The sequence below is a fragment of the Dipodomys merriami genome, unplaced genomic scaffold (genome assembly GCF_024711535.1).
Source record: "Dipodomys merriami isolate MVZ:Mamm:240054 unplaced genomic scaffold, mDipMer1.0.p SCAF_142, whole genome shotgun sequence".
NCBI lineage: Eukaryota > Metazoa > Chordata > Mammalia > Rodentia > Heteromyidae > Dipodomys > Dipodomys merriami.
The window spans coordinates 2,738,117-2,764,442 of NW_027202738.1; the positions used below are offsets into that span (position 1 = coordinate 2,738,117).

At 49.4% G+C, this 26,326-nt stretch overlaps 2 protein-coding genes across 4 annotated transcripts in view; one reads left to right on the forward strand and one right to left on the reverse strand.

The window, feature by feature from the left end:
* LOC138826388 (intraflagellar transport protein 81 homolog) overlaps positions 1-26,326 on the reverse strand; it is a 154,966-nt gene that overhangs the window by 93,438 nt on the left and 35,202 nt on the right. For 2 of the 3 annotated variants that reach the window (XM_070021495.1, XM_070021494.1), the window contains exons 1-2: positions 1,300-1,551; positions 65-236 (exon numbers count right to left, since the gene is read on the reverse strand). In XM_070021495.1, the coding sequence (XP_069877596.1) occupies positions 65-208 (144 nt within the window). In that variant the 5' untranslated portion in view covers positions 209-236; positions 1,300-1,551. Of the gene's footprint in view, positions 1-64; positions 237-1,299; positions 1,552-26,326 lie in introns of those variants that run through there. The other variant, XM_070021493.1, reaches the window with a different exon arrangement.
* Positions 25,107-26,326, forward strand: part of LOC138826389 (P2X purinoceptor 7-like) — a 28,318-nt gene continuing 27,098 nt past the window's right edge. Inside the window, exon 1 of the mRNA XM_070021496.1 lies at positions 25,107-25,303. Within this exon, the coding sequence (XP_069877597.1) occupies positions 25,176-25,303 (128 nt within the window). The 5' untranslated portion in view covers positions 25,107-25,175. The remainder of the gene's footprint in view (positions 25,304-26,326) is intronic.

Here is a 26,326-nt window from a genome sequence, read left to right on the forward strand (position 1 = left end):
CTCAGAGCTATTTCCAGGCAAAGTGGCTATCCTGTCACCTTTACAAAGAAATAAAGACTCTTACCTTTGGGTCAATCTCAGCCAGAACATCATTGAGAACTTGCAATAGTTGCATTGGTTCCAGGGAATCAAATGTGATTAAATTATAATTCTTCTTAAAAGGCTCCTTATTGAGATTGTCCACAATGAATTTGATTTGGTCACTCATAATTATGTCTTATATATAACTTTTAAAACTAGAAAGTAAAAATAGGGAAAAAAATCCTCAAAATTGGTAGCAAAACCTGGTGGGGGGGGGAGAATTTAGTTCTAGCAAGTAGACATAAAAAGGCTATTTTACTGAAAGAAATTGGAGTATAAGGACTTTTTATGAAAGTTACAGCACATACTGTTAATATTTGTCACATTTCTACATTATGCCCCAAATGTGACAGCAATCACCCAAATTAACAAGGACAAAAAAAATAATGCATCCTCCTGTGTTAATATCTCTCCTCTACAACATCATTTTTACCCTGGTGTTAATCATGTAGTTGCAGACATGTTTCTAATCTTTCCCCTTAAATTAGCATCTCACATTTCTTACATAAAAACCTAGAATTAGTTCTCTTGAAAGGCAGAAGCTGAGTGGATAGCACTCCAGCCAGGATATGCCCTCCTCTGTTTCTGCTCTTCCACTGTTGGCTTAAGTGGAGGCCTAGACTTGCCATGCTGAGTTAACTCAGGCCTTCCTTTCTTTTAGTCTTCAATGAGGGAAGTCTCCAATTGTCTGTTTGCCCATCTCCCCCATTCCTAATCATTACAAGGCTTCTCATTGCACATGGTATAAAATCTAAACCTCTTGGATTTTTAAGACTTTAATGACAGCTCCACTTAACCTTCTCAGATGAAACTGAAACCTAAGTCTAAAGAAAATTACCTGGGTGGGTAAGAAAGATCATTAACTTTTTTTTTTAATGAGTATCTAATTTCTTAACTGCTGAAACAGCTTTATCAAGGTAAATTGCTTTGATGTTAGCAATTAAACAATGGCCTGCTAAAAAACTAAAAAGAAACTATTACCCCAGTGTTCGCTAATAGTAAAAGCTACGAAATGAACAGGTGCTATTTTGCCCAAGACTTAACTTGGGGTGGTCAGCATTTTGCTCTGAAATGGGTTTCTTAATTGGGTGGGTGGAGCTGAATATCTAGAAAACATCAAAACGTTAAAAAAAAGAAAAAAAAAAAAAGGAAGATAGTACAGCCAGGGTAGTTTATAAATTGGAATTTCCCTTTATCTAAAAGGAAACCTCTACATACGTTAAAAATATCCACATTGGAGGTGCAGGCTCCTGACGAGGGTACTAGCAGTGGTCCACATCACGACTTTCGCATACACTTATAGCTAACTGTAAGTTACTTAGCAATTACCCAAAGGTCTATTCCTTTTTCCTCTTTCAAAACACATGAACCCCCGAATCTGGTCAACCGAGTACAAGGTTTCAAGGAAGGGCACGGAAAGCAGCGGGGCTCCCCGGCCCGGCGGCGCAGCTCTCCGAGGAGCCCCAGCAAAGGTCGGGGACGGCGGCGCGGGCGGGCGGGCGCCGCGGGCGGGCGGGCGGGCGCCGCGCTCAACGTGAGCCGAGCCGCTCGGGGCGCCCGCCCGCGCCGCGCCGCGCCCGCTCCACGCGGGCCCGCAGCCCCCGCGGCCGGCCCAGCCCGGCGTGGGGGACAGGGGACCCCACGGCCCGCCGGGGCCCCGCGTCCGTTCCTCCGCGGGAGGAAGCGGCCTGGCTGCCGGCGCGGCCCGCGGGCCTGACCCCCGACCCAGCGGCTTCGCCGCTGCGTCCCCCACGCCTCGTGAGAGGGGCCGGGAGCAGGCGGGAGCCCTGTCCTATTTCGGGGTTCGGGGAAGTTTCCGACCGCGAGTTGGCGAGGTTACCTCAAATTCTCCTCACGAAACCACCTCCCCACCCCCCACCCGGAGGCACCCGGCTCCCGCGGGCTCCTAGAGACAGAGACAGCGCCTTGGCAACGGTTGCTAGGCCGCGGCGATACGTCACTTCCGGCGGAAAGGGCTAGGGGCGCGCAGGCGCGCTGGGGGGGGTCTCACGGCGGGGGCGGGGGGAGCTGACCGGCGCCTGGTCGGGTGCGAGGTGGGGTTCCAAGCTCTGGGCCATCGCTGAGACCTTCTGGGGCTGTTACCCCGACTTCAACGTCCGGCAGATAACCTTCTCCAACGCCCAGCAGCAATATGCGACCAACTTATGCCATAAGTTTTATTCATTTACCAAGCATCCAAGCATGATCAAAGATGATGACTTTTTCATGTGTGCGCTGGTCCTGGGCCTTGAACTCAGGGCCTAGGCGCTATCTCTTGAGTTTTTGTGCTCAAGGCTAGTGCCCTGCCACTGGAACTACAGCTCCATTTCTGGCTTTTTTTTTGGGGGGGGATGGTTAATTGGAAATAAGGGTCTCAGGGAGGGTAGAGTGCATGCCTAACTAATGCATGAACCACTGGGTTCGATTCCTCAGTACCACATACACAGAAAAAGCCAGAAGGGGTACTGTGGCTCAATGGTAGAGCACTAGACTCGAGCAAAATAAGCTCAAGGACAATGCCCAGGCCCTGAGTTTAAGCCGCAGGACTGGCGGGAGGGAGGAGTGGAGGAGTTTCAGGGATTTTTCTGCCCGGGCTGGCCTCTAACTGTAATTCTCTGATCTCAGCCTCCTGAGTGGTTTAGGACTACAGATGGCACTGCTAATAGGCGGTGGTGGATCTCTAAGCAAGGCTGCTGGGGCTTGAAGTGAGGAAGCCTTTGACCTGGGCTTCAAATTGAGGCTTTCAACACAAGCATCTCCAAAGTAGGTTAAACCTAGGAGCAACTGGAGTCTGGCAGGAGTAAAGGACACATTCACCGTCTAGATCTCAGCTTCTGTGTCACATTATTGGGCCACGATGCTTGTACTGGGAATTGATTTTTTTTTAATTCAGTAATTGTTTTTAGTATGCCAAGAGCCTGGGTTGGTGGGGGATTGGCTTTTATAAAGTTCCTTTTGGCTTCTGAGAGGCTCTCCTTGGACACATGCAGAAATAATTAAGTCTTCCTTCTGTTCTTCATGAGTTCACAGCTTGCAGTGTGCATAAGGGTGTTCATGCCCAGGTCACTGAGGAGATTCAGAAACAGGCTGGTTTAGGGGAGGCCTTAGATGCTGGTAGTATTGTGAACCCATCCCTGCTAGCAACCACTGTACTTGTGACAGCAGTTGGTAATGAAAAGAGGGGAAAATAAATGTTCATTCCTCCTTGCTTGAAAACTGGCTTGCCTGCTACTGCAACATTTTAGAAGAGAAACCAGCTACAGATTCAGCACCAAACTTACAACCTCAGAATAATAAATTATGCCCTACACTGAGTTGGCTTCTGGAAATGCAGTGTGAGGCCAGATTTGACCTGGTGCCTCCTTCATAGAACTGACCATCTGGGGCAGAGAGAGGCCATTAAGTGGGGCCAGGACTGAGATAAATGCTAGAAATAAAAGAACCCAATGATGTCGAGACCCAGATGAAGAGCCCCAAGGTTATTCTACAAGGGGAAGGGGGCATGATAGCAGGGAAAGCTCCCATCAGAAAGGGGAAACTTTCAGGCAGAGGAAATAGGCTGTTCCACTGTTGGTCCCACTGCTGGCTGCCTTCAGATGGTTGTGGAACTATCAGGGGAAGATGCTGAGAGAGAAACTGCAACTTCTGCGTTGTTAGATGCTAACAACCATCTGGGAGAGGCAAAAATTAAATCCTTCAAACATAATAAGCCAATATCAGATTTGCACAAGGGATTATACTATTCTGTGTGAGGAGAACTCTGAGCAGCCTGTGTTTGACTGCTGGGCCTGCCATTTTGTAGCCTTGAGAAATTCATTGCTCTCAGCTTTCTCCTGCACAGGGTTGGTGTGCAGATTAAGTGAATTGATACGAGTAAAGCAATTAGCACATATGTGAAATTGGGAAGCTTGGAAGACATTTTACCCTTTTTTTGGGGGGAGGAGGGATGTGATGGTCCTGGGGCGTAGGTGCTGTCCCTAACCCACTTTGTGCTCAAAGCTAGCACTCTACCACTTGAGCCAGAGCACCACCAGTTTTTGAGTGGTTAATTGCAGATAAGAGTCTCATAGGGACTTTTCTGCCCTGGCTGGCTTTGAACCATGACCCTCAGATCTCAGCCTCCTGAGTAGCTAGGATTACAGGCGTGAGCCATGGTGCTCGACTTTGTAGCTGACATTTTAACAGATGTTCTGGCCATATTTGACAGCCATTCTTGAAACTTCCATTCCACTCTTCTCTTCCCTCTTCTTTTGTTTTCCCCAGTGGTGCTTGCGTCTGCAGAGTAAATGCTCTACCACTGAGCTTCACCCCCAGTCCTTTTTTCTAATGTGTTACTGAGCTATAATTCACAAGCATACACTTCACCCACTTAAAGTGTACAATTCAATGGCTTTTAGCAAACTCACAGAGGCGTGCCAACATTAGCACTATCTAACCCCTGAGCATTTTCCCTGCTCGAAAAAGAAAGCCTGTCCTCCTCCCACACTCCCTCCTCCTGCTCCCCATCCACCCCACCCCCGGCCCTGGCAACCACTGATTTACTTTGGGTTTCTATGGATTTGCATCTTCTGGACGGCTCACATAAATGGAATCATAAAACCTGTGGCCTTTTGTGCCTGGCTTCTTTCATGGAGCACAGCATCGTCAAGGCTCAATCATAGTGCCGTGTAGCATGCCCCAAGACATCGTTCATTTTAATGGCCAAGTAATGCTTCACTGCATGGTTAGACCACATTTTGTTTATCCACACACTTGCTGATGGACATTTGGACTGTGTCCACTTTGGGGGTATTATAAATAATGCTTCTATGACCTTCTGTGGATAAAGATTCTATTGGCTGATTCAGGTGAGCTGTCCTTTCCAAATTCTACTTAATTGCAAACACTGCAGGGACGAGCTACAGTGCTCCACTCTGGTTCTTCTGAGGGAAGAATCACTCCTGGAAAAGAACAGTTTTCAAGATACAGTTTACATAAGGTAAAAAATAATTTATTACTTTTTATAATTAAGTCCATACTCTTTTCAGGCATGGCTTGATTTAGGAGCTCATAAATATATTCATATCCTACACACACACACACACACACACACACACACACACACATATCCTACACACACACACACACACACACACACACACACACACACACACACATCTCTGCCTCTCATCTCTTTGTCCTGTGAATGAGCTGGTGGACAGCATGAAAGTAAACCATTTTCTTCTGGACTTTCAGCAAATTCCAAGGGCTCAAAAAATGTGTTTGACTATTCTATTTTTTTAATGTTTTGGCTTTTATTTCCCCCACTTTTGGGGATTAAACCACCAAGCTACATCGTAATCCTTCATCTCTTTTTTTTCTAATTTATTGTTGTTTCAGAGGTGATACACGTGTGCTCATCAGCTGATAAGTACATTTCCTTTCGTGGGCTGTCATCTGCTCCTTGGTTCTCTCCCCTTCCCTCCCATCACTACCCATGACTTGCATGGCCCTCCATCTTTGTTATTTGATTTGGAGTCAGAGCCTCATTGAGTTCCCTGAGCTGGCTTTGAACTTGGGATCCTCCTGCCACAGCCTCCTGAGCAGTTTGGATTCACAGCACCCAAGATACCCACACCATGTACGGTGGCACCCACCTCAGACTATTCTTGGATAAATTGCTCTCATGGCTGCAGCCATAGACTGGGGGGGGGATCCCTAAAAGGAAGGGCTGGGTTTGTGACCAGAGACAGAGGTGCCGTGTAAACAGGAGCTTCATGTATGTGTCCCATAACAGGTAGTCAGGGAAGGCTGTTACATCTTTTCTAACATTTTATTTTAGGTGGTATTGGGATTTGAACTCAGAGCTTTGTGTTTGCTAAAGCCAGAACTCTATCATTTGAATCTGCCTCTTGCCCTTTTTTGCTTTCATTATTTTTTTTTTTTCATAACATGGTCTTGGGGCTGGGAAGGTGGCTCCGAGGTGGAGTGCTAGCCTAGCATGCATGAAGCCCTGGATTCCATTCCTCAGTACCACATACACAGAAAAAGCCGGAAGTGGTGCTGTGGCTCACGTGGTAGAGTGCTAGCCTTGAGCAAAAGCAGCTCAGGGACAGTGCCCATGCCCTGAGTTCAAGCCCCAGGACTGGCAAAGCAAACAAAGATAATATGGACTTGCACTTTTTGCCCATGCCAGCTTTGACAATCCTAACTACCTCCATCTGTTGCATAGTTGGCATTGCAGTATGAACTGTGAGAAGGAGACTGCCTTGGCTGACCTTAAACTGCGATCCTCCCATCTCTGCCTCCAAAGTAACTAGGATTTCAGGTATAAGCCCCTATGCCTAGCTGGCTGCGACATGGTAAAAGCTGCATAAGGAAACATCACAAGAGGAAGAAGTGGGCATCTCCTAGTTGTGGGGTTACCACACATGAGGACCCCCTTGGTCTCCTTCAAGGGATTATCTTCAATGCAGGAGCTCAGTAATATCACCATGGGGTTCTTTCTCCCCCATCTCATCTAAAACACCTCCAGTCCCTACTCTCCTTGGATAGGTTATTGTTCATTTTAATCTGTGTGTGTGTGTGTGTGTGTGTGTGTGTGTGTGTGTGTGTGTGTGTGTGTGTGTGTGTGTGTGTGTGTGTTGCACCACTAAAGCTGGAACCCAGCACCACTGTGCTTCGTTCCCAGCCCTTTCCACTGTGGAGCGAGGAAGGACTTGGGACCACAGCAGAGCCTCCCATCCTCCAGGTCTCCAAGGAATCTTGTGGATGCCCTGAACACAAGGCCACCAGCCCCTTCTCATTTCAGAACTTCCAAACAAGAACATTTTTTTTAAATGAAGAGTACAGAGAAGCCAAGCCAGCTTTCTGGTTTGGGTATTCAATTTTGACCATTCGTCCTGACCGTGAGATAGTTCTGGATCACGCATGCACATTCGGCAAATGCCAGTTTTCAAGATGCCATCCCCGCGGAGCTGCTGCCCGCATTGTCGCGTCCTTTTAAGACTAGAGAAGCTGACCTGGGCACACGAGCAAATCCGGAAGTGGGTTATTCCGTTCTCCATTAACTGTCATTTAATGCCTTTGCATCTAGGTTACTTGCAGATGAAAGGAATTAAACTGAAATGGAAACCTGAATTGAGGTGGACAGACATTGCCCTGCCTCTGTTCTGGCAGTTTCACCTTTGGGTATGTTGGTAACAGAATGTGCTTTTTTCAAAGGTAACAAAACCAAATCAAACATATGAAGCACTCACCAAAATGGATGAGAATCCAGTGGTCTTAGTAAATGGTTGCCTGGTTCTCAATCATAGTTGGGCAGGTTTGTTTATTTTGTTTGTTTTGTTTGTCAGTCTTGGGGCTTGAACTCAGGGCCCGGGCACTGTTCCTGAGCCTCTTTGTGCTCAAGGCTAGTGATCTACCACTTGAGCCACAGCACCACTTCCAGCTTTTTCTGAGTAGTTATTGGAGAAAGAGTCTCACAGACTTTTCTGCCTGGATTGGCTTCGAACCTCAATCCTTGGATCTCAGCCTCCTGAGTAGCTAGGATTAGAGGATTAGACCAGTGCCCAGATGGCCTAAAGTCTTTGGGAGAGATTATACTGGTTGTCTTCAAGAAGGGGAAAAAAGGCCAGTAGCTTCGAGAGCATGACTAGAAGCCAGGCATTGTGTCTCACTCTTGTAATCCCAGCTAATCAGGCGGACTGTAGTTCAAGGTCAACTCAAGCAGGAAAAAAAATAGAGTGTCTCAAGAAACACGTGGAATACTACTATCCCAGCTAGGTAGGTGGTGTTGGTAGGAGGATCGTGATCCGAGGCTGGACCCCAGGGTAAAAGCATCTTGCCAAGTAAAGGTAATGACCCTCACAGGGCCCGCAAGGAGAACTTAAGAAGTACCAGAAGTAAGGGCTGTCGGTGCTGCTCCTGAGCTTGAAGGAGGGAGAGAAGGGAAGAAAAGTCCAACAGAGCAGCTGAGTGGAGAGGGCTGCTGACCAGAAGATGCTCGATGCCGCCAGCCCTGACCCTACAGTGCTGGGGGGGGGAGGGGTGCTCCCAGGCTGACTAGGCCAACTCTCTGGGGAAGACTACAGAGCTGGGGGTCAATTCTCTTCAGATCCAATTCTATGATGATCAAAACAACAGGCAAAGCCGAGCATGGTAGTATGCACCTGTAGCCCCAGATACTTGAGAAGCAAAGATAGGAGGATCGTGGTTAGAAGGCAGTCACAAAGTGGGCATGGTGGCCCACCCCAGCACTTAGGTGATGGGAGCAGGAGAACTCTGTGTTTGAGACCAGCCTAGTTCCAGGCCCACCTGGGCTACATTACAAGACCCTATCTTAAAACAAAAAGCCAGGCACTGGTGGCTCACATCTGGAATCCTAGTTACTCTGGAGGCTGAGCTCTGAGGACCACAGTTCAAAGCCAGTCTGGGCAAGAAAGTTCATGAGACTCTTACCCGAAAAAGCCGAAGTGGCGCTAGCCTTGAGCACAGAGAATCGGGGACAGATCCCAGGCCCTCAGTGTAAGCCCCAGGACTGGCAAAATACAAACCAACAACCAAAACACAAAACCACAACAGGCAGTGTCAGTTGGTTCACTCCCTCAACCCCTCCCACGTCAGCTAATGATTTAGGAAACTGAGGCATGGGGAGTTCATGGTGGGGCCCAGAGCCACCTAGCTAGTGGCTGGCTGAGCCAAGATTCCGACACCCAGCCTTTCCACTGACCCACTGGCCTGCCTCAAAGCCAGCGCCCCAGAGCCTGACAGGCGGCCTGGGGCAGGCCGGCCGGCCGGCCGCCCGGGGGTTTTCTGCACAGGAGGGCTGGCATGCCCGCGCTGTTGGCTTTCTTTCCCCTGGAGCTCTGCCAAGCAGTCTCTCCATTTCCCAGGTAGGATGCATGGTGGGGAATGCAAGCCCACACCTCAGAATCCACGCCGAGGAAGACGGCGTGGAAAGACATCAGCGATGAGGGAGGAAAGGTATCTTTTCACTTCAGGCATCTTTCAAGTGCTTTCTTTTTTTTTTTTTTTTTGTCCCCAGCTTCATGTTTGGTGTATTTATAGAAGTCAGGGGGAGGATGTAAATGTAACCAGCCGCAGAGCTGCGTTTGGAGCCATCAGGAAGCTCCGGGTCCTGCAGGACAAGGTTTGCTAGCAGAGGACCAGCAAAGCCAGGCCCAGCAGGACAGCCCGCCCCGCCGTCCTGCCCAGCGCCCAGACCTCCGCATCCTCCCGGGCTGATGACGTCAAAGCAGGCTTTGCGAGGAGGCCAGGGCTGGGATCTGAATCCAACTGACAGGCAAGTGGATGAATGGACAAATGAATCACAGCGTGTGCCGACAGGAGAATGTGGGTCTACCACAAAAAGAAATGAATTACTGCCACAGGATAAGCCTGGAGATGCCACGCTGAGGGGAAAACAAAGGAAAAAGAAAAAGAAACAGTCACAAAAGGCCACCTGACTGTATGACTCCTCCCACAGGAAATAGGGAGGATAGGCGTTCCACAGAGACAGAAATGGATTTGTGTTTGCCACAGGCAAGGTGAAGGAGATAATGTAGGGCAAGTCTTTAATGGATTCAGAATTTCCCTTTGGGCGATGAGAATGTTCTAAAAAGACAGTTATAAAATATCATGAATTTCCTGAATGCTACTGAATTGTTCCCTTTAAAGTAGTTGGTTTTGCCAGGGGCTGGTGAGTCACGCCTGTGATCCTAGCTACTCCAGAGGTTCAGATCTTAGGATCCCAGTTCGAACCCTAGCCTGGGCAGGAAAGTCTCCGAGACTCCTCTCTTCAATAAACTACTCAGAAAAAGCCAAAAGTGGCACTGTGGCTCAAGTGGCAGAGCACTAGCCTAGGCCCAGAGTCCAGAGTTCAGGCCCCAGGACCAGCAAAGATAAATAAATAAAATAGTTGGTTTTATATTATGGAAATTTCATCTTAAAAAAAACCAAAAACAAGCCGGGTGCTGGCTCCTGCTTGTAATCCTAGATACTCAGGAGGCTGAGATATGAAGATCATGGTTCAAAGCCAACCCAGGCAAGAAAGTCCATGAAACTGTTTTTTTTTTGGTCGGTCATGGGCCTTGAACTCTGGGCCTGGGCAATGTCCCTCAGCTCTTCAGCTCAAGGCGAGCGCTCTACAACTTGAGCTACAGTGCCACTTCCAGTTTCCTGGTGGTTTATTGGAGATAGGAGTCTCATGGTCTTTCCTGCCCGGGCTGGCTTTGAACCGCAATCCTCAGATCTCAGCCTCCTGAGTAGCTAGGATTACAGGCGTGAGCCACCAGCGCCCGGCTCATGAAACTCTTATCTCCAATAAACCACTAGAAAACCAGAAGTGGTGCTGTGGTTCAAGCAGTAGAGTGCTTGCCTTGAACTGAAGAGTGTAGGGACAGCACCCAGGCCCAGACTTCAAGCCCCATGACCTACCAAAAAAAAACAAAAAGAAAACAAAATCTACCAGATGGATAGTCTGCCCTTGAGAGATTAACCAGTCTACCCAAGACTTCCAAATCTTTCTGCTCTGTCCACTTGGGTCCCAGGTGCCTCATGACATAGGCCTAATCTCATTACTGTCTGCTTCTCTCTTGCAGCCTCAGCCCCAGGACCTTTGCACAGCTGTTTCTTCTACCTGGCTATTCTATCCCTGGCTGTCCACAAGCCTGGTTCCTTTCTCAATCAAGAATGATCTCAGTTCAAATGTTTATTTCTCAACAAGACCTTCCTTAAAGTTAGCACCTCTGGGGAGCTGGTAGCTATTACCTGTAATCCCAGCTACACAGGAAGCTAAAATCTAAGGACTGCAATGTGAAGCCAGCCCCAACAGAAAAGTCTGTGAGATTCTATTTTTTTTTTTTTTTTTTTGGTCCAATTGTGGGGCCTGAACTCTGGGCCTGGGCGCTGTCCCTCAGCTCTTCAGCTCAAGGCTAGCGCTCTACCACTTGAGCCACAGCGCCACTTCCGGCTTTTTTCTTATGTGGTGCTGAGGAATCGAACCCAGGGCCTCAGGCATGCAAGGCAAGCGCTCTACCACTGAGCCACCTTCCCAGCCCCAAGTCTGTGAGATTCTTATCTCCAATGAACCACCAAGAAGCCTGAAGTAGAAATGTGGTTTGAGTGGAAGCTAAGGGACGGTGCTCAGGCCCTGAGTTCCAGCCCGGTACCAGCATACACACACATAACAATTGCTCTCCGTGTATCTGTGCCCCTACTGTGTGCCAGGCAGGTCGAGCTGTTCCTGCATTGACAAGGGACAAAACACACCACGCCTGCTCAGTGGGTATTTTCGCTCCCACAGCAGCAGAGAACCGAGTGGGTGCTGATGCTACTTGGACTGAGAAGAAAGTGGCGGTCAGTGTACACAGTTCAGGCAGCTAAAAACATCTCCCCCGACACCCCATCCTCTCCCTGCATCGTCGATGCTGGGTTTTGCCCAGAGATGGGTCTGTGCGAGCCCAGACCACAATTCCTGCCAGAGTTTCTCAGAAGACGCAAACTCGCTCTTCCGGGAATCGGCCGGGGCCGTGGGGACAGGCTCATCCTATGACCTCAGGCGTCTCTGCCCCCCCCCACTCCGTGACGCCACCTCACACCTGGGATGGTGTAGATTTGACCACAGATCTCACTCACCCCGTCTTATCGGCATGTGACACCCCCAAGTAGCTGGGGCACCAGGCCGGGCAGAGAATGCAGCTCAGTAAAAATAAACCTGCCACATTCTTTGGCAGCCCCCTGCCCCTTCCCGCTCCCCAGCCGTCCATCCATCCATCCATCCACACACGGCTGCAAGGAGAGAAAGAGAGAGAGAGAGAGAGAGAGAGAGAGAGAGAGATCACCTTATATGGGAACATGCGCAGACAATGTGCGGCAATGGCTTGGAGGGCAGCAGAGGTCAGATACCAGACAGATGGAAGAAATTAAACATGGGACAGCCGTGTTCTGCACCCAGAAAACAGCTCTTGTTTCACAGCGAGGCCGCACAAAGCTGGCTGCGTTTCCTTTTTTGCCTAAGCTGAAGGGGATGTGCGTCCTAACTCCATGCGCCTTCGGCCCTGGCTCCCGCCGGCTCAGCTGGCAGAGGTTTCAATCCTTTAAAGTCTTTCTCCTGACAAACCAAATTCCTTGCTGCAAATAAAAGGAAAACAATGGCCCTGTTTCTTAAGAGTTTCCCGTCTTTTTCCAAAGCACATAAATTAGTGGTTAATGAGTAAATAATCTTGTTTCTCCTTTCCTTCCTCCCTCAATCTCTCCCTCCCTCCCTTCCTTCTTTCCTTCCTTTCTTTTCTACCTTCCTTCCTTCCTCCTTTCTTCCACAGATATCTAGGATCAGTTGTGTCTCATACATTGAGCCAGAGGCTGAGAAAATGAGGATAGATACTATTTGTTGACTTGCATTCATTTGGCAGATATCTCAAGAATTAACCAGCCGGGCGCTGGTGGCTCACGCCTGTAATCCTAGCTACTCAGGAGGCTGAGATCTGAGGATTGCGGTTCAAAGCCAGCCGGGGCAGGAAAGACCGTGAGACTCCTATCTCCAATAAACCACCAGAAAACCGGAAATGGCACTGTGGCTCAAGTGGTAGAGCGCTCGTCTTGAGCTGAAGAGCTGAGGGACAGCGCCCAGGCCGAGTTCAGGCCCCCACGACCGACAAAAAAAAAAAAAAAAGAATTAACCATAATTTACTTAGCATCATTTCTGTTGCAGTCTTTCTTTCTGTCTCTTTCGATCTTTTCCTTCCTTCCTTCCTTCCTTTTTCTTTTCTTTTCTTTCTGTCTTTCTTTTTTAATGTCAGTATAAGGCTTGAACTCAGGGCCCCTGGATCTGCTGTCTTAGCTTAAGGTTAGCCCACGACCACTTGAATCAGCTCCACGCTGCTTTTTGTCTTATTCATTGGTGGTAAGAGTCTCACAGACTTTCCTATCAAGGCTGGGTTTGAACTGGGATCCTCAGATCTTGGCTGAGTAGCTAGGATTACAGGCATGAGCCCCAGGCACCAGGCTGGTACAGTCATTGACAGCATAGACTGCTGGTCTAGAATCCCCCGGTCCCTGTGCTTGTGGATCATAGGAGAGTGAAAGAAAGGAAAACGTAGACTTTGAATAAATTATTCCTTTGGGGTTTCAAGACATTGAGTTCCTGTCATTATCATCTGCACTTAACAGCCTTAGTGCTGTGAAGATTTTGGCTGCAGAAGTCTTTGTGGTCAAGGGCTGAGCTGTGCATTGTGGGATATTTAGCAGTATCTGACCTCTAACCTCTACCCAGCAGTAGTGACCACCTTTTCTCTCAACTGTAACAATAACAACAACAACAACAAAGTCTCCACATATGGACAAATGTCTGGAGGTGGGGCAAGGGACAAAGTCACGCTCCCTGCTAGCTGGCTCTACAGCTGAGGAATCAGAAACTTCCTGAAGGTCGTGCCTCTGTAAGTCAGTAGAACTCAAAGCAAAGCGGTGGTGCTAACACTGGAGAGTCGTGAGTCTGGATAGTGGCATATTTCATTCTTTCATGCCACAAAATAGAAGTCTTGCCCAGCACTGGTGGCTCAGGTCTGTCATCCCAGCTACTCAGGAGGCTGTGATCTGAGGATCATGGTTCAAAGCCAGCCCAAGCAGGAAATTCTAGGAGACTCTTATCTCCAAGTAATCACAGAAAAAACTGGAAGTGGTGCTGTGGCTCAAGTGGTAGAGTGCTAGACTTGATTAAAAGGAGCACAGGGACAGCGCCCAGGCCCTGAGTTCAAGCCCCAGGAATGGCACAAAAAAAAAAAAGTCCTCATGTTCATAGAATCCTGTGCCAAGCAGACATTAAGCCGGACTGTGGTGCACAGAGCTTGATGAAGGGGGCACCTGCCGAGGAATGAGGGAGGGAGTGCATGGCGGAAGAGACTGCACACTGCTGAGCTCCAAGAAGAAGGGAAGGGCTGCAGGCAGGCTGCTGCTGTGTCTCAGCCCCAACCAGCACAAGGGCAAGAGGAATCCCGGATCGGGCAGCCAAATGGCTGTGTGAGGACTCCACTGTGCTCAATGCAGCCAGGAAGGGTTGCGTTGGCCTGCAGTTGGCTGTTTTCCTCTCTTCTTCCATTCACTGGGGGCCTCCTAGCTTTTCCAGGCTTCAGTGAATTTTTTCTCTCCAGTCCTAAGGCTTGAACTCAGAGCCTGGGCACTGTCCCTGAGCTGCTTTTGCTCATGGCTGGCACTTGAGCCACAGCGCCACTTCCAGCTTTTTCTGTGTATGTGGTGCTGAGGAATGGAACCCAGGATTTGATGCATGCTAGGCGAGCACTCTACCCCTGAGCCACCTTCCCAGCCTGCTTCCTTGAGTTTGTAGACTCAAAGCCAGGCAGGCATGGGAGCACTCAGGCCTGTGCTGCAGGCCGGATGGAAGAACGAGGAGACACTGTGTATATGGCAAGTTAGAAAGCAGCGCCGCCACACAGAAAGGACATGGAAACGGCCAGCAGCAGCCATCTTGGAGGGTGGGGCTATGGACCAGTGGTGGTGTGGCTTCTTTATACTTCCTATGTTTTCTGCTGTACAAATGGTAAAAAGCCAGCATGTTAGGCCCCAGGCCCAAACTCCCAGAGTTCCATGTCAGATCTGGCCACTCGCTCCAACCTACCAAATAAAGAGAGGAGGAATGGCAAGGGGAGAGGAAGATTTATTGCCCAGGACAGGCAGCTGCAGGAAGAGGCCAAGTAAATGCTTCAGCCAGTCTCCAGCCACCCGTGGGGCCTTAGGTTCAAACACAGGATTCAGGCAGGCGGCAATTTACAGACCGGTCTGTCCGTCTCAGGGCGGCCCAATTGCCCATCATCTCCGTCCTGTTTAGGGAGGAGCTGCAGCAGAGATCTTGTTATGGCTGTTTTAGCGATCTGGTTGGGATAAGCAAGTCTTGGTGCAAACCCCTGGTCTGTCGTGTGCAGGCTTTGCCGTTCCCTCCATCCGGGCAGCTTTCTCCAGCTCCTTACAGACGTGTGTAGGAGTTGGAATCTTTCCTGTCAACGTGGTTGCCTGACATAAGCATCGCCATTTTAAGAGTAGCTGTCATCTTAAGAGAAGTTAATTTAGTTAAGACACATCCTGTTTGTAAGAATTGTTTTTCTTCTGGATGCCAGTGGCTCACGCCTGTAATCCTAGCCACTCAGGGGGCTAGAGCTAGGATTGTGGTCTGAAGCCAGCTCAGGCAGGAGAGTCCGTAAGACTGTAATCTCCAAATAACCACCAAAAAGCCAGAGGTGGAGTGATAGCCTTCAGAAAAAAAAAAAAAAAGCGGCGGGGGTGGGAGGGGGTGGAGAGGGGGAGGCAATAATTATTGTTTTTCTCCAGGTTTGGAGGTGAGGCATTAGAGTGCCAGTTGAGTAAGAATTGTTTTTCTGACAAGTCTTGTCTGGGTATCTAGTTTTTGGTTAATTGTTCAGATAAACTTTGAACCCCATTCAAATCACCCAATGATACAAGATTATGAACCTAAGTTCTGACCAATCAGAAGGAAGGGCAGTAGCATTAGGGATAAAACCAATGGACTGCCTGCCAAGCGGAGTTGCTGTGTTCTTGTTAGAAGCATGCTCTTCCACAAAAGTAAGCTTTGCACTCCAGTATTCAGAGACATTTCCAACACGTGCTTTTCGGCCAAGCGCAGGTTGAGTATCTGTTATCACGGTGAGGAGAAAAGCAGTGCAAGGCCAACTTCAACAGCTACATGAGCAGTCACAGGAAGGCCAGGGGCAGCGCTTGGTTTTCCTATGTGCCCCGCCTTCGTGTGTGTGTGTGTGTGTGTGTGTGTGTGTGTGTGTGTGTGTGTGTGTGTGTGTGTGTGTGTGTGTGTGTGTGTGTGTGTGTGTGTGTGTGTGTGTGTGTGTGTGTGTGTGTGTGTGTTGGGGGGTTCCCATTGGAACTTCCTGAGAGGATAATTTACAGCACCAGGGCTATGACCGAGACTGGGCTTCCCTTCTCCAAAACTGGTCTCCCTTTCTGGTCTTTCCACCTCTTGAAGCCTCTTCCTGCTTCCCTAAGCTTCACGTAGGACGTTCCTATCCCAGAATCCTCTAGGGCATCCCAAAGCCCAGGTTCTTCAACCTCAGTAAGTTGAAATTTTGGGGTCTTTGTTGTGGGGCCATTGTAGGGTGTTGGCCAGCTTCCCTGGGCCCCACCCATTGATGGCAGTAACGCAATCCCCTTGTTCTTTGTCCCCCAAAGCTATGACTGATGTGTAGCAGTTAGCTAGGGCTGATGAGGAAATGTGGGAAGCTTACAATGGAAGGAAGATGGGACCACAAGTTCTCTGAGAGGAAACACTGTGCGGCAGCTGAGATGTCTCAGCTCGCAGGAGATCTCAGCCCTGCAGACTGGAATCTCTCACAAGGGATCTCTATAAATACCCCAAGCCCAAAGGCGAATCCTGGGGTTCTGGTTCTAGAGACGGCCACTGTCGGCCCATTGCAAGTGTATTGATAACAAGTATTTAAACTTTTTGCTGAGGATTGACTCCTTCCTTGGGCATAGGGAAAAGCCTGACAATCTCTGTGCAAAAGCCAACATCTCTGATGCAGGAGAGAGGATCCGGGTTTTGGGTTAAATGTTTTTTAGCTGCTTGAACTGTATAAATTGACTGTCACTTTCTTCTCTGTCCAAGTAGCATCAGCACCCCCTAGGTTCTATGCAGCTATTGGGAGTGAAAATGCCCAGTGAGCAGGCGTTGTGTGTTTTATCCCTTGTCATTGCAGTAACATCTTGACAGTATCTGGCACACAATAGGGGCACAGATACATGGCGAGCAATTGTTTTGTGTGTGTACTAGTAATGGGGCTACCTGTGAACCAGGGAATATTAGATGAAAACTCTGATACTAAGACTTAGCGTCTGCTTCTTAAACCATAAAGCAGGTAAGAGATTATTGGCGCTATATCGCCCAGATTTGCTGCAATGTGTTCATATCATTCAGACTAAATTTAGGATACTGAGTGACCCAAATTACCATGGGATTGTTTCTGGGTGGCCTTGTTAAGTTTCTTGTGCTTCTGCTCTGATCTCACATCTGCATTCCATGCAAAGACCTTGTTCTACTGTGCACTGAGGCTCTTTGAAAAGTAGTGGCCTGTACCTCTATTATTATTTCACAATTTTCTTGTCCAAGTTCAGAAGATAGCTGACTCCATAGTGCAATGTTGAGGTATTGCTGCCCTCTGCTGGTCAGAACCGGTACCACACATGGTTCTAGCTACCTCCTGGGAAACTGAGGCCCAGAAAGGGGAAAGGACGTTGCCATGGGGCCAGAACTAGCTATGAACAGGGTAGAGTATTGAATTTGTGGCCCCCAACTCTCCTCTGTTCCTAGAAGCAAGAAAATGCAGGCTGGAAAGTCGCCTGTTTTATTGCTTCTTTAGGCTCCTGGGTTTTTTTCCTCAATGGTCTGATGGAGATCTTTCCCTGACTTCCTTCACCACCCAAACTGGGCTTCCGGTTCCTTTCCTCACACGAGGGGCGCTACCTCGGGCCTTGAGGCCCAGAATCCTGCTCTTTGCCAGAATGTTTTACAGAAATGATCTTGGATCCCTACTTTGTAATATACAGCAGGAAATCAAAGCTCAGGTTGACAATGGCTAGTCTTGAGATGCAACTTGCCTGTAAGCATAAAAGCTGGGACGAGCCGGGTGCCATTGGCTCACGCCTGTATAATCCTAGCTACTCAGGAGGCTGAGATCTGAGGATCACAGTTTCAAGCCAGCCCAGGCAGGAAAGTCTGTGAGACTCTTACCTCCAATAAACCACTAGAAAACCGGAAGTGGCGCTGTGGCTCAAGCAGTAGAGCACTTGCATTGAGCTGAAGAGCTCAGGGACAGCATCCAAGCCCAGAGTTCAAGCCCCATGACAGACCAAAAAACCTGGGATGTGAATTTAGGATTTTTTTTCCTTCAAAATAAATAGAAACAGAAACTCAAACTAATCCTTTAGCCCAACGGTCCAGAGCAGCACTATTCAAAATCAGCAAAAGGTGGCAGGAATCCATATGCCCATCCCCAGCCAAGTGGGTGGATAAACTTGCCACAGGTGTGCCCGCTCACGCACCGTATGTCTGACTTACATATCTATCATGTCACCAGGAATCTCTCCCTCATTTCCCTCTGCTTCTCTGAATGACTGCATCTCCTGCCAGCAGCAGCTTTACATCTATATCCTTATAGCTTAGCAAAAACTCAAGCTCAAATGCAACAGTGCCTTTTCAGTCATTTGAGGCAAACTGAAAGTTCCAGAACCAACCTGACTCTGGAACACAGCACAGTAGCTGTGGGAAAATGGGGTTTGGATTGTCCAGGGCAGGGGCTCGAGGCCTGTGGAGGGGACAGCTCGACTTAGTCAAATCACCAGGGAGTGTAGGAAATAGGGTTCTGCCAAAAGAAGGGCCAGGAGAGAAAAGACGCAGTCAAAGCCACCAGGTATCTCCTCTGGAGGAGCGGATGAGCTCTTCTAGCTAGTGGGTCAGGAAAGCATTTGTGAATCTTGTGAAATTGGCAACCTCTGAGGTCACTAGGGCCTAGTACTTTTGTGGATGATGAGAGCAATAATCTAAGGGCTGTGGGTGTGGCCTGGTGGTGCAAGGCCTTCCATTTCAACCCAATAAGTACAGAAAAACAAGCTGGGTGCTGGTGGCTCGCGCCTGTAATCCTAGCTACTCAGGAGGCTGAGATCTGAGGATCACGGTTCAAAGCCAGCCTGGGCAGGAAAGTCCATGAGACTTTCTGGAGAGTGAACCACCAGAAAATCAGAAGTGGTACTGTGGCTCAAGTGGTAGAGCACTGGCCTTGAGCTGAAGAACTCAGGAACAGCACTCAGGCCCAGAGTTCAAGCCCCACAACCTACAAAAACAAACAAAAAAACAGCAGTAGTTCACACCTAAGACCCTGACCTTCAGATGCCCTTCTGTGGCAAACGAAGTATACCAAATTGTGAGGTTGACTGGGCCTCTGCCCTCCGGGAAAACATGAGCAGGTTGTTTTTGCCTGGAAACCCCAGGGAAGATCAATGCTTTTCTGGAGCTCTTTCCTGCAAGCCTTCTAGAGGCACAGGTCCCTTAGGAGGTCATAGATTTCCTTCCTCATGCAGGGAGGGACATCCATTCAGCCCAGGTCTGAGGACTATTTTGTTGGCACTGGTGGTAGGAATTCTTGGTGGTCCTCAGTGTATGTGGATCCTTCCTTCTGGGCAGGGAATGTGGGCAACAGAATAAGGACTACATTTCCCATCTTCCACTGCAGGTAGGTATGGACACGGGACTCTATTCTGGCCAATGGGCTTCAAAGCTGCAATGAGAAATTGTGTCCTTGAAGCGTGGAACAGGCCTTTGCTCTCCTCTTCCCTCCTTCTAGCCTTCTGCTAGGAATCCAGTCCTAGGGGGGCAGGGCTAGACATTTTGGATCATAAAAATGGGAGCAGCACCCTAGAGATGGCAGAACTGGGCTCCTGGATGAATTTGTTGTTCAGAGCTGCCAAACCAGACCTGACCCAGCTCCAAATGGAGGCGTGGAGAGACAGCAGTTTCTCATGGAGACCACTGTTCTTCGGAGCCTCTATTGCATGTAGTTAGTTGCTGCAGAGAACCTGTTTCTGGACATTTCCAGTGTCCTTAGGGATGAGAAAGGAAATCAACAGAGGTGCTACACTTTTGATAAATACCATATGATGGTGTGCTACCCCATTCAAGCACTAAGACCACCACTGACAAAGACCTACCATAGGCTAGGTGTTACAATTACTCTTAGAGGTAGAGAAAGTGAATCCCAAGGAGTTAAATTCATTTCTCTACATCACACAGAGCCACTTATTTATGCTAGCTTCAGCAAACAATTATAGAATAAGGACTTAGTCATGGAATCTTCTAGAAACACTGTTGCAAAAATCAGAGTGGTTCCAGAAACCACATCAATCAGAGTTGGAGGACTGTCACTCATGAGCCTTTGTCTGAGGGCCTTGGTCTCTTCATTTGCTTCTTCATTTTCTTTGTTTGTTGTTGTTGTTTTTTGTTTTGAGACTGGTCTGTCTGCAGTCCACACATTCGCTATGGAAGATCCACTCTTTGGGGAAAGAAATACAATTATTTAAATTGCACTTAATCAGAGAAGCCAAGTAGTGGGCGGAGCTGTGTGTGAAGGCTACAGGGGCCGGGACGTTGTTTCAGAATAAGGGCAAGGGGGGTAGGGATGAACAAAGCAAACCAGAGCTCCACGAAGGAGCCCTGACTGGCTGGCTGAGGTGACAGCGGGAAGACACGGTTTTGTTGGAAGCAAAAAGCTTGGGGGGGGGGGAATTACAGCCATCTCTAATCCTGGGCTCTCCTGCACCTCTTCCAGCAGCGGAGGCAGAAGTGGGGGCGCCCTCTCCCCGTGCTTGCCTGTGCCTCCACACACCCTGACTTGACCTCCTGACCTGCTCCTCAACTCTGGCCTCATTTTCTCTTACTGTCTCTGCTTTTGCCCACAGCGCCATCTTTCTCACTTGGTGCCGGCTTCTCCGCTGGGCCTGGCTGGAGATGCCCTCACAGACCCCGCTTCACTGGCCTCACAAAGCTGGACCAAATAGAAGGCGTGACAAGGGCCAAAGAGAGTACTCGTACCTGACCTATGAAAATGGCAAGCCCTCTGCACAGTGCCTTCATCTAACAATAAAATGACATTTAAATACAATAGGTCCAAGTGTGTCAACGTGGTCTACATGAAGCTGCTGTCGGGGCCACAGACGGCGGGCGCTGGTAGCGGAAGCTATCGATGCCAAGTATCAGAGCACATGCTCCACCACACAACCAAGGGCTGGCGGCTGGGGGGGGGGAATCTCGTGGGCTGGAGGAAATATAGAGGAGAGGCTGCAAGGGGTCAGGCTTGTTGGGGTCAGGAACGTGGGGGGCAATTCTCTACTGAGGACCCCTCCAAAGAGCCGTGGAGCTGGGGGCTCTTCCAGCCTTCCCCGCCCTCACCCTCTGCCTCCTCGCAGACATCCCGTCCACAGCTCCATCTCCCCAGCACAACCTTATCCTGCTTTTTCCCTCTGTTCCCCGGAGCAGAATGCCCTTCTGGAATGAACTGAATGACATTTATCTCTGCTTTAATGAGAAAGGCTGTGAGTCATTAATTCAAGGAAGTTGTTTCTTCTCCTGAGGGTGGTGTGTTCAACTTTGAGGATAAAAAGGAGATGCCTTATTCGGGTAGATTAAATTTAAACACACACACACACACACACACACACACACACACACACACACACACACACACACACGTTTCCTCAAAAGCTTAAATATAAAGTTTAAGCTTAAAAATAGAATATCTACCATATGATGGAGAACTCAGCTTGGGTCTATATAAAGCCGGACGCCTGAAAGCAGGGACATGAACGGAGAGTGTACCCACCCGGTTCACGGCAGCATTACTCTCTAGAGCCTAGAGAAATGGAAATGACCGAAGTGTCCAGGGATGGATGAATGGATAAACACAGCCGGCACTGGTGGCTCACCCCTGTAATCCTAGCTACTCAGGAGGCTGAGATCTGAGGACCAAGTTTAAAGCCATCCCAGACAAATGAATCTAGGAGACTCTTATCTTCAATCAACCAGCAAAAAGCTGGAAGTAGAAGTGTGGCCCAAATGGTTTGAAATCAGGTTTGAATGAAAAAGCTAAGTGAAAACTCAAGGCCCTGAATCCCAGCACAAGAAAGGAAGGATGGAAGGAAGGAAGGAAGGAAGGGAGGAAGGAAGGAAGGAAGGAGGAAGCCATGGAGGGAGGGAGGAAAGATCTTCTGAGCATTTTCCAACAAGCCTTCATTGTATGAAGGATTGTGGGTAGAAGGGAAGGAGAGAGGGAGGCTGGGAGGCAGGAAGGAAGGAAGGAAGCAGGAAGGAAGGAAGGAAGGAAGAAAGCAGGAAGGAAGGAAGGAAGAAAGAAAGCAGGAAGGAAGGAAGGAAGGAAGGGAGGGAGGGAGGGAGGGAGGGAGGGAAGGAAGGAAAGGAAGGAAGGAATCCTGATTAGGTGATGAAAAGGGAGAGAGGTTTAGAAAGGCACAGTTGCTGAGGAACTGGAGAAATACAGAGGAAAGCAGGCAGGGAAAATGCTGCCATGACCTGTTTTCTAGCTCCTGAGTGAGAACACAGTGAACCGTGCTGAAACAGCACACCCGAGGGGCAGAGACGAGTGTCACTGCTGCAAAGTCACGCCAGTCCTGGCGCAGAGTCTGAACAGAAGGGAGAAAGGAGCAGGGTGCTGGTGGCTCAGGCCTGTCATCCTAGCTACTTGGGAGGCTGAGATTTGAGGATCGCAGTTTAAAGCCAGCCTGGGCAGGAAAGTCCATGAGACTCTTATCTCCAATAAACCACCAGAAAACCAGAAGTGGCGCTGTGGCTCAAGTGGTAGAGCTCTTGCCTTGATCAAGCTGAAGAGCTCAGTTACAGTGCCCAGGGCCCGAGTGAGCTCAAGCCCCAAGACGCACGCGCACACACACACACACACACACACACCCAAGTGAGCTCAAGCCCCAAGACACACACACACACACACACACACACACACACACAGTAGAGCCCCAGCCTGGTAGCAGAGCTGTTATGACATCATTGATGTTATTTCAAAGTTACCTGTGCTCCCTTTAAGTGCAAAATGTGTGTAACCCAAACCAAAGTGCCTCGCACAGTCCACAGCCCCCGATTCAGCCCGCTTCTCCCTCATTTCCAAGTTACAGATCTCGGATCTGACCAGTAGAGCACCACACCTCCCTCCATCAGGGTGCCCCGATTCTGTTCCAAGTCGTTTTCCTCCCTTGGTTTTAAATGCCCCCCTCACATACGGAGCTCGCCAATCCTGTTTAGTGCTTGATCTTCTGGCCCATCCCTGTGTCTGTCATGGCTACCAGTGCTGCTTCGATGGCCATCCTGTCAACCCTGTCACCCCTGGCTCGGTGCTGCCAGGCCCTTCCCCATCTGGGTGCTGAAGTCCTTCCTCAGCCCCACCCCAGCCCTGAGGTCTTTATTCGGGAAGGGACAGGGAAGAGGAAGCGGAATGGGGAAGCGCAGGGAAAGCAGGCCGCACAGGACGCACTGAGGACAGGCGGCTGCTGGTGGGTGGCAGTGGGGGAAGGTGGCATTGGGGGAGGGTGGCAGTGGGGGACCCACCCCCCATCCCCGGGGACCGCGCAGAGGCAGCCGGCACAGGAGGAAGAGGCTCAGACAGTGTATTAGAGCAGCCATATCTCCCCCAAGAGGGAGCCCGTGGCCTCCATCCCCAGCCAGGCAGCAGCCTGTCTGAGGGACCGGAAGAGAGGTAATGGGAGTTCAGGTGGGTCTGGGCGGAGAGGAGTGGCCGCTGTATGTAAGGCCAGGGCTGAGCCTGTCAGTTCTGTCAGTCCTCCAGGCCCCAAGGGGGATCTTGACCATCCCCTCCTCCTTACACGTGAGGACTTCCGGGTCACGCCCAGCCCTGGCAGGAAGGCAGCGGTGCCCAGGCATCACGGGCGATGGGACCAGTTACAAAGAAGGATGAGGGCAGAATTCGGAGACAGTGGGCTGCTGGGGCCGGCCACAGAGAGAAGCCTTTACCACTGCCCGGAGGAGGAGGACGGGCCCAGCAGCCTCGCCAACAAGCATCCGAGCAGGGAGAGGCCAGAGCCCCGATGGACCAGAAACACAAATGAGCTCAGACTGGAAAAGCAAACGTCTACTGGGCCATTTACCAGGCTGGAATAACACGAGGGGATGCATCTGGCTGCCAAAATAGCGCTGCCCTCTAAAACAACAGAGAACCAGGAACCCTCCCACCGGCAATTACATGGCTAAGAATCAAACGTTCCCCTGCTCCTTGAAAGATCCAGGGCACCTTAACCCAGGGCAGAGCCTCTGATAAAGGCTTCTAGATAGAATCATCTTTGCGTGATTGCTTCTAAGAAAACAGAGTCCTGGCTCTCTTTTACAATCCATTTTTGAAGTCCACTGCTGACACAGGACTGCTTTCCTTTAAGCTTATCAAAACTTGATTTTATTTTGATTTCATCTCAATGTCACCTTCCTCAGAATCCTACAAGGACCCCATCTCCTCCCGTGTTTGATGTCCTGGGCTCCAGGGCCAGGTGGTCTCCCTCATTGGATGGTCAAGAAACCAATATTGTTGACCTGTGGCTTTGTTCTTGGTGATCTGGGCTGACAAAACAGAGCAGAGCAGAACCTTGAGGGTCAGGAGGAAGACCCAGGATAGAAATCAAGCTGTCTGCGCCATAGATCAAGCTCAGAAATTTCTTTCCTCTGCTAGGTCTAGTGTGCCCGGGAGACCATCAGCTTTCCCATGATTTCTATTTGGCTCTTCCTCATGCTCTGTGTGCCTTTGAGGAATTTGTCATCCACACCATGAGTTGCATTCCCATCTTCCCCGAAAGTCTGAATTCTGTTGTATCATTGTGGGTCTTTAGGAGTTGCCCTGTCTTTTCTTTTCTTTCTTTCTTTCTTTTTTTTGAAAGATGAAGGGTTTGAACACAGGCGCTCCAGCACTTGAGCCACACTCTAACCTCTACACCCTAGGATTCCCTGTCCCCATCTGAAGACCAGAAAATTGTCAGGGAAGGGAGGCAGAGAAGGGATACTGTCAGTCACCCAGCACTCCTATAAATGGGGGCTGAATAGAGGGCTGTAGAAATGAACCAGTCAATCTGAGAGTCTTGAGGCAGTGGAAAGATCTAGACCCTTTTCTGAATCACAATGGGAGTATTGGGTCTCATGACATTTGAAAAGCTACTCCTTTTGCTCCAATGAAATGAATTATAAAACTCGAATGCAAGAGGGGAAAGGGAGAATTCTAAAAATGCCTGTCTTCTGAACACCATCTTTGTCTGGGGGAGGCGGGCGGGGGTGGGTCCTCTGCCCGCCCGGCCTGTGACACTTGGCTCCTCTTGTTTATGCCAGTCACATCTGCTGCAGCTGCCAGGGCCTGCCCCCACGGCAGCCATCGGAGGAACTCAACGTTACTGGCCCCTGCAAGGGACCGGTGGGGTTTCCTTTTGCCGTTCCTGGGGGGACCTGCCGCGGCCTGGCGGGGGAGGGTGGAACCCAGGACCAGCCCGGAGCAGGAAGTGAATCCCTCAGCATGCCTGCCTGCAGCAGCTGCTGGAACGAGGTTTTCCAGTATGAGACAAACAAAGTCACTCAGATCCAGAGCACCAATTATGGCACCATTAAGTGGTTCCTGCATATGATCGTTCTTTTCTACATTAGGTAAGTTGGGTAGGGGCTGGGCTAATCTCTGAGCCACTGGATGCACAGAAAAAAATCCCAGGCTGCGGCTGCGGCTGCACATCCTGAATTCATGTGGTTCCCAAATGTGAGAGGTGCTCAGGACAGCGCCGCTGGGCTCCAGCCGGGGCCTGCGGGATGAGCAGGGCAGGGCAGGGCAGGGCAGGGCAGGCCTGCCGCAGGTGGGAAGCTCTGGGCTCCGACCTGGATGAGATCCCAAGGAGGACGCCAGCATTCCAGGGCGCACCTGCTGACAACCAGAGGGGAGAAGAACGGGACCAAGCTTGTCAACATCATTTTAGAACCTCTCCAATGTCAGGAAAGAGCCTCCCTGGTTTCTTGTGTTTTCAGCAGAATATTGAGATGTAATTCATGCACTATAATTTTCTATTTAAAAATGGTTCTAGTGTGTTTACAGAGCTGTTTAACTCTCACCACAAGCAATTTTAGGAAATTTATACTAACCCCAAAAGAATCCTGATGGACTCAGTACAGTGACTCATTCCTATAATCCCAGCTATTTGGCGGTGGAGATGGGAGAATTATGGTTCAATTCTAGCCTGGGTGAAAAGTTAATCAAGACTTCACCTCAAGAAACAAGCCACAGGGTGGGGGAGAGTAAGGGAGGTCGGAGAGGGAAGGGATACTAGAAGGGGGTAACAATGCTTGACAAGAAATGTACTCATTACCTTACTCATGTAATTGTAACCCCTCTGTACAGCATCTTTACAATGAAATAAAGTTTTTAATGAAAAACAAAGAAAGAAAGAAAGAAAGAAAGAAAGAAAGAAAGAAAGAAAGAAAGAAGAAAGAAAGAAGGAAGCCAGGCACAGTGGTGCATGTGTTTGATCCCTGCTACATAGGAGACAAGAGTGTGAGGATCTAGATTCAAGGCTGGCCCTGGGGAAAAAAGCAAAACTCTACCTGCAAGTTAACTAAAACAAACAAACAAACAAAAATGGCTGGAGACAGGACTCAAGCATGGAACCACACACGCACCCCCCT